The sequence below is a fragment of the Dendrobates tinctorius genome, unplaced genomic scaffold, assembly GCF_039654945.1.
Source record: "Dendrobates tinctorius isolate UK_male_01 unplaced genomic scaffold, ASM3965494v1 ptg000021l, whole genome shotgun sequence".
In the NCBI taxonomy this organism is placed as follows: Eukaryota; Metazoa; Chordata; class Amphibia; order Anura; family Dendrobatidae; genus Dendrobates; species Dendrobates tinctorius.
In genome coordinates this window covers 41,478,349-41,491,934 of record NW_027361689.1, presented here as the reverse complement: position 1 = coordinate 41,491,934, position 13,586 = coordinate 41,478,349, and the positions used below count along the sequence as shown (strand labels likewise).

The 13,586-nt window shown below is 44.2% G+C and overlaps 1 protein-coding gene across 1 annotated transcript in view; it reads right to left on the bottom strand.

Moving 5' to 3' along the window:
- The window catches only part of KLHL29 (kelch like family member 29), a 1,048,894-nt gene that overhangs the window by 384,927 nt on the left and 650,381 nt on the right, over positions 1-13,586 (bottom strand). Inside the window, exon 5 of the mRNA XM_073568302.1 lies at positions 9,149-9,296. Within this exon, the coding sequence (XP_073424403.1) occupies positions 9,149-9,296 (148 nt within the window). The remainder of the gene's footprint in view (positions 1-9,148; positions 9,297-13,586) is intronic.

Sequence of the window (13,586 nt, the reverse complement as noted above, 5' to 3'; positions counted from 1 at the left end):
GGGCAAAAAATGACACAGAATTTGTGGATGATTGAGACGAAGGAAAATCATCATGAATGGTGAACTGGGAAAGTCCTCCCAGGTCATCAAACAGAGAACCCTGATCAGGGTTGCACAACTCATGAGTTGATTCAGGGGGAACAGACTCTAAGTGGGTTAAAACAGTACGGGGGTCCTCCGATTCTTCACTGGCTTCATCTACCAGTGGGGATGTAACAATGCCAGTGGGAATCACAGGAGCATGGGTGGAAATGGTAGTTTTATTAGCAACACACCCTGCTTGATTAGTAGACCCTTTCAGGGTATCTTTATGCTGTTGATAAAAAAGATTCTGCTGCTTGTTTTTAAAATTAACTTCATTGCCCATTTTAGTAGAGGCTCCCTTCGTTTTCTGAGAGTTTATAGGGGCGTTATTGGTCAGCTCCATATGGTTAATGGTTACAATTGGTTTGTCAGCCAAATTGGCCGCCCTATCCCTTAGAAGCTTACCAACCTTTTTATTAATCAAATCTTCCTCAAATTTTGTTAATTTATTATACAGTTTGTCGTTTAGATCCTGAAAGTCCATGGACATGGAAAATTGCTGCAGTTTATGTTTAAGGGTATCCAATTCAGAGAGGGCGGTGATGGCTACAGACTTACGTTTAGAAATTAGTAGTTCCATTAAGGCAGTGGAACATTTTAAGCGTATATTGTCCCATGAGTTGGTAAATTCACGGTCATTTAAAAATGATGATTGTTGGGTAGTCACTAACCCTTTAGGGATCAATTTCTCAGAAATGTGTTGCTGTAAAAAAAGCACATCGATGTGGTTCATAATTCCTACCTTCCTCTGGTCCTCAAAGGTCGCAAAGGTTTTTTCTATTTTCCTCATCTAACAGGGGTTTAAACGGAGTGGGTGGTAGAAGCCCAGAGCGTGCCCCTAAAACCTGGGTAATCCTTTCAATCCTAGAGGACTCAGACCTGGAATAAACATAATTCATAGTAGAACCAAAATATTAAACCCCTCGTAGAGAAGACGTAAAAAAGCCCTAATGGGGTAAATACATAAAACACACAATGTATATAAAAAAGGATCTTCAACAATTGGACTTAATATGGTAGTCCCAAAATATAAAGCCAATGATAATTAGTAGGGTGTCACAGAGTTAGTCTTAGAATCAAAGTCCTTGAATGTTGTCCTCATAGGATGAAGTTAGTTGATTGGGGTATCCTCATATATAATGGAGACAAAAGAAGGCAACCCCAATTGAACAGCACCCAATGCACCAATATCTCAATGAGGATAATTAGAGAACTAACCTCTATTAGTTATGCATATGCATAACAATTTGTAACAGCGTCAAAAATGGTGAAGTGAAGTTTTTGAATGGTGGGTATTTTCACACACAGCATACACTGGGTGGCCGTTTCAGTGGTGGTCAGGGGTGGCTCAACAGGGGAAAAAAACACAACACCCTGTTGAGCAGAACCATGGGGAAATTTGCTGATTAAAATAGGGGTTAAAATTACTAACCTTGCAGGGTTATGCAACATGCATAACACTGTGAGGAGTGCCAACGGATGGTGCCGCAAAGGGCTAATCACCGGTGGTCCACGAGAGCAGGATTCAATGGGACATCCACCGGCAGCTAGGTGGTAAGAAGCGTGATGGTATTGGGAGCGTTGATCCAAGGGCCACGAGTCCCGGATGAATGGAGGGTCTGATGGTGGAAGAAACACCGGCCGGCGTGAGGAGAGAGACTGGTGTCCCGGAGCTGGTCGGGTAACCACGTGACCGCAGGACTTGCGGATCACGTGGCCAGAAGGTCCTGCAGCGTAAGGGAGAGCTACTCTTCTACGGCTCATGCCGTCTGCCTCCAAAGAGGAAAGTTCAATCCAAAGAATAGTAAAGACGGTCACAAGGGAGCGCCAGCCGTGCGTTCCGAAAGGGATCACTGCAGCTCCAGCCGGGTAACTCAAAGGAGGAAGTAAATGACGATAATGGCAGAGCTCGGTCAAAAGGAGCGCAAAAAGGGAAAATAGTAGATCAAGCAGAGGCTGGACAGACATCTGTCTGAGATTGTTTAGTGAATCCTGCATTGAGCAGGGGGTTGGACACGATGACCCTGGAAGTCCCTTCCAACTCTAACATTCTAGGATTTTATGATCCTCACGCTCCTCTCAGTGTGTTCTGGCTGCCGTGTGAGCGATAACATCGGGGATCGTCGTAGGATGTCCAAATTATGGATTACGGTGTGCCCTTTGGATTACTTTTTCTTTTGATGGTATTTAATGGGTAAAAGAGGGTAATTGTCAGGAGTGCTTTTCACAAATAAAGGTCTTTTCTCTGTGTGTGTTTTTTGCTTTAAACTTACAGGGTTAGTAATGGGGGCATCTTATAGAAGCCTCTCCATTACTAACTCCTGGGCTTGATGTCAGCTTACATAGCTGACATCAACCCCAAAACCATTACCCCGACGCACCAGGGCAATTGGTAAAAGCCGAGGCTAAGCGCTAGAATTGGCACACCTAATAGAGGAACAATTTCTGGGGCAGCTGTTATTAGTCTCGGAGGGGCACAATATCTATGGTCCTTCCCAGACTATTAATATCAACCCACAGCTGTCTGCTTAGGCTTAGCTGATTATTAAAATAAAGGGGACCCAACATCATTTTTTTTGCTACCCATTTTAATAATGAGTAAACGATAAGCAGACAGCTGTGAGCTGATATTAATATCCTAGTAAGCTCCATTTTATTACCCCTTCCAAGAGTATTAAGACCAGCTCTCAGCTCTCTCTCAGCTGGTTAATAAAAATAAAGGGGACCCACACCATTTTTTGGGGTCCTTCCTTTTTAATAACCAGTAAAGGCTATCCAGACAGCTGCGAGCTCATATTAAGTCGGGGAAACTCCACGAATACTGGCCCCTTCCCAGAATAATAATACCAGCTCTCAACTGTCTGCTTTCACTCAGCTGGTTAAAAATAATAAGGGGAATACCACACCAATTTTTTATCAAAATCAAAAAAATAAGGTTTGGTCATTGCCTGGGGGGCCTTGCACCCTATTTTTGCTATCTTTTTTGCTGCTCTAACTTTTTCTTGTCTTCTTCTATCATTCTATCTATCTATCTCTGTACATAAGAATGTTTTACTACTTAGAAAACTAGCTTTACATGACAGAGAATTACTGTATGCAAAAGCTGATGCATTCAAGTCTATAGAAAAATTGTGTGCCTTCTTTATTCAAGTGGCCATGTTGGCTTTAACCCAACTTTGTAATCAGCTATTACTATAAAGACTTAAATATGCAAATTGCCTCTTCACAGAGGAAGAGGACTAGAACTCTAGCGCCACCTATTGCAAGTAGCGATCCTAATAGTCAATATCGAGCCTTTAATGAGCCTTGCAATATGACATAGGATAAAAGCCAAACCAGAATCTCAATTTGCAGACACTGTGTTTCAAGGTATTGCCTCTCATCAGTGCAAAGTGTGAGATCTGATTTGGCTGGGTGAGAGTCTTAAGACTGGGATGTAAGGGGTAACGCTTCTCCTTGTGGAGAGTGACAAGCCAGGTGTGAAATGTCAGAGTGAGGAGACTTATACGCCATGCATACGCCATGCATGGTGTACAAGTCTCCTCCCGCTGACATTCCAGGCTTGGCTTGTCAGTCTCCACAAGGAGAAACGTTACCCCTTAGATCCCATGTAAGGGCTTATTCATGCGTCAGTTTTTCTAATACAAGTGCTGGCCATTCTTCTTCGCAGATCAAACTCGTATCTATGATAATCTACGGGGGGTCGTTCACAATTCTGATTTTTCTTTTTCTTCAGACTAAGTGGTTCGTGGAAAACATAGGAGACGCGTCCAATTTTGCAAGTCTATGGGTCCGTGGCAAAATCGGACTGAACTCGGATGACAAGCAAGTGCGGTCTGATTCTCATGGACGGTCAGAATGGAGAAGTTGGAGAAACTTTTTGGGTTTTTTTTGTTTTCTCTCCACTGATGACAATTGGACCAAACTGATCGAACTCGGATCCAAAAAAGTAAATTTTTCTCGCATGGGTTAAAATGGTTCTGGTGAATGAGCCAATTTTTAAAAACTATTTTTCTTTTTCTTTGTAATAATATGGAAAATATTCTTCCATGAACTCAAATGTGCCTGTGTCTCATTGCAATAACTTTCAGTCTTCCTGGGGGATGGAGCTGTAGGTGTTACATGTAATCCGGGAGATTTCTGCCTGTGTCTGACAGTATGCCGAGCCTTAATTAGAAAAAAGAATCAAATTGCGGGAGCAAACACGAGAATGGGACTTTTCTCCGAGATGTAGTGTCTGCGCGGTGACAGTTCAATGACACAACTTAATGACACAAAGCCAGGTCCCTACAATAGGGGAAGTGAGCAGTGACACTCTGCCCCTCGCTCATTACCCCGGATTTATGTCCTAGGACTTGATGTCTCCTACAAACACAAATCTTCTACAATCCCGCCTAAGAACATATCGTACCGTGCCCCCCGCCACCGCCACCTCCTACACTGATGGCACAAAGGCTCCTGGTCATGTCACTCATAATCACCGAGCTGTTATTTCGGGGGGTAAAGCCTCCGCACACTGGCAGCATTGAAGCACTCATTAATAATGCACCAATTACCATAATGACTAGCTTATATAATTACATGCTGGAGGTGTGCATCGCGAAACCAGCAGAAAAACATAAATGGCGCTTTCAACATCGGATTAGAACCTAAAAATAATATTAGACAATTGCATGAATAGCAACTCCCTAATATAACGCTGTGGGCTGTGCCTAAAGCGAAAAGGAAATCGTGGAAAACGGGCAGATTCATTTATAACGAGGCCATTATTATTGGGTTAGAATGAGTTCAGCATTCTGTAACTGGACAATGGCTTAAATAGCAATTCCATCAGCCAATGTTACAGGTACATTTATTTTTTATATGTTTGCAAATGGAATAAAAAAAGCTTATAAATCGTGGTGCAATAGTAATTTATAATACTAAGGGAAATACTCAAATAGCAATTCCATAATGAATTGATAATGCTCAGGGCTTGTTCACACGTTGCGTTTTTGCAGCAAAAAAAATGCAGCTAATTTCTGTGCCAACAAAGGGAATGAGATGTCTGAAATCTCATGCACACAATGCTTTTTTTCCCTTGCAGATTTAAAGGGAACCTGTCACCCCCCAGGGACTTTTAAAGTAAAAGAGCCACCTTCAGCAGCAGGGTCGGCTCCAGGTTTTTGTGGGCCCCGGGCAAAAGTGTCTCAGTGGGCCCCTTTAACACATACCACAATTCATGATGCACAGATAAGGCAAAGAAATATACGGTAGGTATAGCACAATGCCAGAGATTTCACTTACTTCTTACATTACATGAGTGATCTCTATTGTAAATTGTACAATAGCTCAGAAACCAGCAAATACTCGCAGAGCACAGTGCATGCCCTAGTGGGGATGCAAAAGTTTTCATTTAAGACCGGATAGTATAGAACTCCATACAGTATTATGGGCATCACATAGTCTTCCATACAGTTTATTGGGCCCCATATATTGCTTCAACAGAATAATGAGCCCCATATAATGCTCCATACAATATAATGAGCCCCATGAGACCAGGAGACGCTGCATGGCCGCGGCCATGTTGTCAGCGTTGTTTGTGCACTGCACATGCGTTTGACACTCTATAGTCCTCATTCACTACTGTAAGGTAGCGCTGTTATTCAAGTAGGGGATACTCGCTTAGCCGCCAGATCCGGCACGGGTTTTCCACAAAGCAATCATAGCGTCAGCATAGTGTCCATGACAGAGTTCAGCTCTGTAATCCCTGTGGTCACACAGGTTATGCATACACAGGCTCTTCAGCCTCAGTTATCTCACCCACGTCAGGGTTTCCTCATAGTTCCTTCATGACGCTGCAGACATCCATTCCCTCCAGGGAATCATCAGGCACGTGCAGCCATTCAACCCAGCATTCACGTGCTGTCAGGAAAGGAGACACATCTCCCAGCGGGACCTTCCACAACGGACCAACCAGGTCCCAGCATTCACCTCATGTGACCTACCCTGGCCACCTTATATGGTCTGTAGCCACGCCCACCGGGTCACATGGCTATGACCTCATCACAGGTCCTTGAACCATTCTCACACACTTTACAATATCGTTCTCAACCACACCCCTGGGTGGATTTGTAGGTAACTAGTCCTGCACGACTCACCAGCTACCTGGAGACTTCTCCCGGACACGTTGAAACAGCACCTCAGCATTATCACTGCTGATCAACACACACATAAGTCTCCATCTCAAGGCCACCCACCTTGAGATACACAACGGTCATTCAGTATTCTGCCATTCATCCTCTCTCCTAGGACATCCACACAGCACCCCCTAGCAGACACAGTGGTCACTACACCACACTACCTTAATTGTTTATAACTATGCTAATAAGCATGACGTTTCTTATATCCTAAACGCTTGTGGGGATTGTTTTGATGTGGGAGAGTCATTGCATCATCATTCTATGACTTGACTTGATTGCATTTTGCACTTTTTAACTGTTTTTAAAGTTTTTTATGCTGTCTCATGTATGTAAGGGGTGAGGGACACGCGGCATATATCCTATTCATGTAAGTTTTGCACAGATCTATTGCATATCTCTCTGATCGCCGGTATTTATGTCACTGCGTTGTCAGACGCTTGGAGTAAGCGGTGTTTTCAGGCTATGACTTAATTATCTGGCCACTTGCTTTTTTTATTATAACGATAATTATCCAGCGGTCTCAGAGATTTGGAGAGATATTTATTTTGTAATCATGAATGCACTGATTTTTTGCTCATTTTATATGAAGCCTTGCTGAATATAGCCCCTTAGCTACGACATATTGTCGGGCTATATGTTATATATATTTGTTCAGGATCGGCTATTTACAAATGGTTATTTGCATATTCAGTGATTATTGATTTTTATTGAATTTTTTGATCTCCATATTTGCACTATTTTTACATGTTTATGGGAATACATAGCCTCAATCACGTCCCACAACGGAGGTTACATCAGTTTGGTTATTTTGTTGTTTGGTGTGATTTTAAATTGAATAATAAAATACATGTTTTATAATAAAACTTGATTAGTGCCGTTTTCTGTTCTCTGGTAATTTACACCTAAGGTGGGACAGACGGGTTTGAGATAGTAATTTTTGGGGGGCTAAATAGAATTGTTTTGGATCGTATATTGATTTAATTGTCTCATGTATGTGTTAGAATCTATAAATAAATTTTGATATTTTTTCTATATATTGTGGAGTTCCCATATTTAGATATATTGCTTTTCTTTTCTGTAAGGGGGGCAAGGGCTTTGCCCTACGAATGTTGATGTTGTTGTGTGCAGTATGTGTTGTGTGTGTGTTTGTGTCCACACAACATTAGTTTAGATAAGTCAGGTGTAGTATTAGAAAAGGGCCACTAGATGGGGGCACTGAGCTCAGCTAGTGAGAAGACTGCTTAGGGGTTAACTTAGAGGAGTGGCTAGACAGGAGGAAAGGAGATAGATTTCCCTCCAAGAGTTAGTTGAGCTGGGGGTAGCGGACAGGACAGGACAAGAGTGCAGAATAGCGGAGTGCCTACAGCAGTAGCCAGCACGTAGTGGTGCTGGAGGCCTTGCAGTCAGACACTGGGAACTGTAAGGCTAGTGAGACAGAAGAAGGAGTCTCGTCAGTCAAGTCAGCTAGCAAGGAAAAGCTGAAGTGACTATCCAAGCCAGTCTATTGAGTCCAGCCCGTGTCTGGAGAATTGCAAGCCAGGGAGGTCCGTGGAAGAGTCCCTGTGGGAGTAGCAGCTGTAGTACGGGAGCTTTGTGGAGAGTTCAGTGAGCTGTGAAACTAGTACACGAACAGGAGCAGCAGTGCCTTTAGGGGGTGAGCTTTAACGGAAAAGTCGGGAACCTTCGTGGGCTGAAGTCGGGCTCAGGAAGAAGGGAAGTGTTCCGTGTTCATCGGGCTCCGTGTGACGGGTCAGCTTGCCTGTGTGGTGCATATGTGTGAAGTGAAGGAAGAAGTGACGCACTGCTGTAGATGAAGATGTATTGCTGTTACCAAGTAAAGAGTCCTGCTGCTGTTTTGGACGTGCTGTGCCCTGAAGAGAATAAAGCTGAGTTGTTGAAGTTGTTTCCAGCCTCTGTCTGCAGTCAATTGGGTCCTCAAAGTGAACAGCATACGGGTGATGAAACAGCCTCCAGCTCAGTGAGTACTGGAGCAGCCTCACAAGCTACCCCCCGGCGGCCATGGTACTGTAGTAGGGGGCCCAGATTGGGGGGTGGTCCACTGCTTACCGCGACCAGATGCCACAGAGACGAGATGGAGGCAGATTTCAGTTGCAACAGGTCCGAGTTTATTGGCCGTCCTCCTGACGACCGTAGCCATACACCGCAGTTCCTTTACAGCTCTCCGTATTCAGGCCCGGGTACCTGCACCTTCCTTCTGTCGCAGTGACGTTCCTCGCAGATCTTTCGCTGGGGCTGCCCTAGGCCTATCTACCGCCAGTGCTCACCAGTCCGAGGTCGTCGTCCAATCGGTACCCCCGGGGCCTCGTCTGTCCTGCGGTTCCTTGTGTCAGGGCCACCCCCCTGACTGTCTCTTCCTGTCAGTCCCCTGGTCGAGCTCTCCACTGTTGTCAGTCTTCTGTACTGAGTCTTCTCCTCCTGAGCTCCTCCCAGGACTAGCCTAGCCTGGAACCCTGTCCTGTCCTATTTATCCCCTTCCGCGGGAATTTCCCTCCTGGGTTCATATCTCCCCGCCCCCCATGACTAAGCGGTTTCGTAGCCCTAAGCTGCTGTAAAGTCCTGTTCTACGCTCCCCCCTGCCATCTTGTGGTCAAATCTAGGTACTGCACTCTTTTTTCCACCTTCCCCAGCTGTTTCCCTTCTGTCATTGCCAATATCCGTCTATAGTGCACAAACCGTCCCTTCTTCCTTCAGTCAAGCCTGTCCGTCAAGTCACCTTCCCCATACTACTACATTTCTTTGCCTATTGTCTTTGAATATATCTTTGGTGAACCCCTTATCCATTTTTACGAGTTCAGCGGTGCCCTCTGTTTAATCAGTTTCCACATATATATACCAGCATAACGCTTACTTTCCAGGCTTACCTGGGTTTTCGCCTTTCCTCATCTGCTTAGATGGGGGCTCCTCAGTGTCCCATGGAGTAGACTGGTTGATGGGAGTCTGTCCCCACCTTACGCTGGTTGCAAGCAATTGTCCCTGTGACTGTTTCTCAGACTTGGAAAGCAGCGGCGTCTGGAAAACAAACAGGCATTTAATTTAGTTAAATAAAAAACGATGTAAAAAAAAAGCAAGCTTTTACTCTCTGTTATCAGTCAAATCTTTAATCAAACTAGGTTATCCTGACATAGGGATGCAACACGTATGATACGGAGGCCGCAATATAGCAAGATGTCTCCTTTCCACAGATGAAGGTCCCACCGCCATCGATCCCATGAATGGGGCTTACTTGGTACCACCCTCCTTCCTTTAAGGGGGTATGTATACATTTACAACCATTTATATTTTTTTTTATTGTTTCAGCTCATCTATAAATAAAAATCTAAATCAAGAGTAAGAGAACTTTGCGTACAGTCGGTAATAAAACCTCCTACCGCTGTGGGAGGAGACACAGATTAGATATTAGAAAAAACTTTTTGACAGTTAGAGTGATCAATGAGTGGAACAGGCTGCCACGAGAAGTGGTAAGTTCTCCTTCAATGGAAGTCTTCAAACAGAGGCTGGACAGACATCTGACTGGGATGATTTAGCGAATCCTGCTTTGAGCAGGGGGTTGGACCAGATGGCCCAGGAGGTCCCTTCCAACTCTACGATTCTATGATTCTATGTGTGTATACAGCTCCCATGAAAACCTATGTTTCTCCATGGTTACAGACTACAATCAAACCCCGTGTAGTCTGATCCTGCAGTCATAAGGTGATCAGCGAGAGAGGAGAATGAAGTAGCTGCCGGCGTTACTAACTGGATGGGATGGGGATATTTATCATATCTTCTATTGTCCTTCGCTTTTTTTATTTAAAATTGCTTAAAAAGTAATTCCTTTGCACAGTATAATATAACAATGGCTCCATTGATAACATCTCTACATACACATGCACTACACTGATAGCACTTTGATTTTTATGAAAACTGCAATTCCTCATTTCCCCTGGGGTGGCGCTGCAGAGGATCTGAACACAGTGTTTCTTTTACATCAGGGGTCACAAACGTTGGATAATCTGTGATCAAATGTATTTATTCCTGAATGGTGTGACAGTCCCACACGATCCCTTTGCTCATAATCTGGTTTCACTCAAAAACCCGCTGGCATAACATTTATGCACCCGCCTCTTAACTTCTGCGCACTGCGGGGAGCCTTTGTGCCATAAACATAAATCTATGTCAGCTATAATTTTAAACAATTATCTGTCAGAAAGTCTCATAGAGACAAGTGTCAAGAAGAGCGAACAAAGGGCAAAGGAAAAAAATGAAAACTTGCCTCCCCTCAGACTTCATGTAAAAATACTGACTGCCTTCAGACACCACTAGAGGGAGCTCCCTGCATACTGTTTTATTATTGTGCTTATTGTTGTATAAACTGCATGCCTGGACTCTATGACAAACCCAGCTCTGCTATATTGCTAGGTAATCCTCCCCCTAATGGTTGCTGAACTTTATAATTTGTTCTATGCCTATGGGAGGTGGATTTAGAGCTCTGTATGAGAGAAATAAATCCCCGACTACCGTTAAGTGAGAATATACCGCTGCTAACAATCCAGTTCTTAACTTGCTAATGCTACTCATCAGTTCTGGCTCCAGTGCAGGGCTCTGCATCCTCCATTTGGATCACATTGCTCTTCTGCATGTCAGATGACCATGGCAATCTGGTGTGCTCCAGTGATGTCAAACTTCTGGGTCTAATGGGAAGTGTTCAGGGATTCGGTGACCACGCCGCTACCATGTATTTCCTTCCACCTCTTACTGATCCTCCTGACAAACTTTTCTCTCCTACATTGCTGAGTAACTCTGCCACACTATTGGCTAAATCAGCCTGGACTCTGTGACAACCTCAGCTCTCCTTTATCACAGGATAACCCTGCCTAGCTGCTGTTCCAGTGCTGTCTTGGACTCAACTATTTACCTGGACCTTTGTGTAACTCTGCTTTGTTCCTCTTATTCCTTGCCGCTGAGTCATGTCTGCTACGTCGCTATCCAACGTTTCAATAGCAGATGTCGTAACTTCGGCTATGCTTTATCGGTTCCCATGATTCCAGTTCTGCTCCTCCAGTTTCCATCCTGCTGCATCTGCCTCCATTGTTCCGAATGGGTCATCCTGCTGCACCAATACCACCTGTCCGTGCTCATCCGGACCAGGTACTGTAATATAATAATATATATAGGTGTCAAAAGGAGTGTCTCTGCCAACACTACACTGGGTGGGTGGTCACAGTGACTCCAAGATCTGTAATGCTCCTCCAGTTTCCATCCTGCCCCATCTGCCTCCGTTGTTCCGAATGGATCGTCCTATTGCACTAATGCCACATGTCTTTGCTCATCCGGACCAAGCACTGTGATATATTTATACATATAGGTGTCGAGAGGAGGGTTTCTGCCAACACTACATTGGATGGGTGGTCACAGTAACTCCAAGATGTATAATGCTCCTCCAGTTTCCATCCTGCCCCCCATCTGCCTCCGTTGTTCAGAATGGATTATCCTGCTGCACCAATGCCACCTGTCCGTGCTCATGTGGACAAAGCACTGTGATATATTCATGTATATAGGTGTCGAGAGGAGGGTCCCCGCCAACACTACATTGGTTAGGTGGTCACTGTGACTCCAAGATATGTAATGCTCCTCTAGTTTCCTTCCTTCTGCATCTGCCTCCATTGTTCTGAATGGATCGTCCTACTGCACTAATGCCACCTGTCCGTGCTCATCTGGACCAAGCACTGTGATATATTCATATATTTAAGTATTGAGAGGAGGGTCTCTGCCAACATTACATTGAGTGGGTGGTCACAGTGACTCCAAGATGTGTAATGCTCCTCCAGTTTCCGTCCTGCTGCATCTGCCTCCGTTGTTCCGAATGGATCGTCCTACTGCACTAATGCCACCTGTCCGTGCTCATCTGGACCAGGCACTGTGATATATTCATATCTATGGGCATCAAGAGGAGGGTCACCACCAACACTACATTGAGTGGGAGGTCACAGTGACTCCAAGATCTATAATGAATTGTGTGCACACAAATCTGCAATCAATTCTAGAAATAATAGACAGGATCTCAGAACAGGGAAATCATCCAATCTGCTATAAAAATAACTAAAAAGTGAGTTTAACAGATGCCGGAGAATGAAGCTACTGTGTTTCCAGGCAAGAGATTAAACAGCCATTGTAACGAGACTTTGGCCCGGAGTTCACCCCTCATCTGCCAATCCAATTGACAAAGCCAAAAAAAATCATCAGAAACACATTGGGTTATAGGAGCTTATGAGCAAAACAGAGGGAGCCATTATACCCGCCAAACACGGCTCTAATAATACCGCTCTACCACACAACATCAGTAAACAGGTAACATAAAAAACAATATCAATGTGAGGCTGAAACCAGACACAAGCGAGAAGGAAAGTAAGGGAATAAAATGCCCAGAGTGTGATCACTATTGCAACCAATCTGTTATCACCCCAGTATATCTAAAAATGAGAGATTCGGCAACTTTATAAACAGTCTAGTTATCAAAACATAGCCTACTATTTTGTATATACAGCACTGAGTCACACCTATACGTCTCCCAGGGTATTTTTTATATCCCAGAAATATATTGAAACAAAAAATAGGATTATTTGCAAAAGTGCTCATACCCTTTGAAGGGAGTTTTCCTAAGAGTGAATGGATAATTGTTTGATTGGTAGGGAACACCAAATCTTCAGAAACAAGGGACTGATTTAGTAAATACCGACTAAACCGTGATAGCATACGCAACCGCTATTATGAATGAGCCGACCTGCTGTTGTAAACACTGGATCATTGAGGGTCCGGGGGTCGGATGCCCACAGAGCCAACATCCAGGACTTCTCTATCTATAGGTCATGAATGTTTTTGTCCTAGAAAACTATTCGGTTGCCATTCATAATCTGTATTAGACCAATATGGGAGATTAGGGAGAGGCTCCTGCTGCAGTAAATTGCCTCCCAGCCTAGGCCGCATCCCCAAACCCTAAGAGACAAAAAAGCAGAAGACAAAGCTGATGCCTCCTCTGGTTCATTTCAAGGATCCTTGTTATTTCTTATTTCATTTATTTGCATGTAACACGATAGCAGATACATAATGAGACAAATTTTTATCCTGACACTTCCCCCCAAACTGGAATGAAGAGCGGAATATTGTTTATCTGCCAGTAAGTGAATGTGCTGATAATTCATCACAATGGTGCTAGTCACAGGGGAAATAATTAGTGAAGAGAGGATGGCGCACAGGCCGGGGACGTGGCGAGAAAAGAGTCATCATAATCTGACGGTTACGGACCTGGCGCCTCGCAGCCAG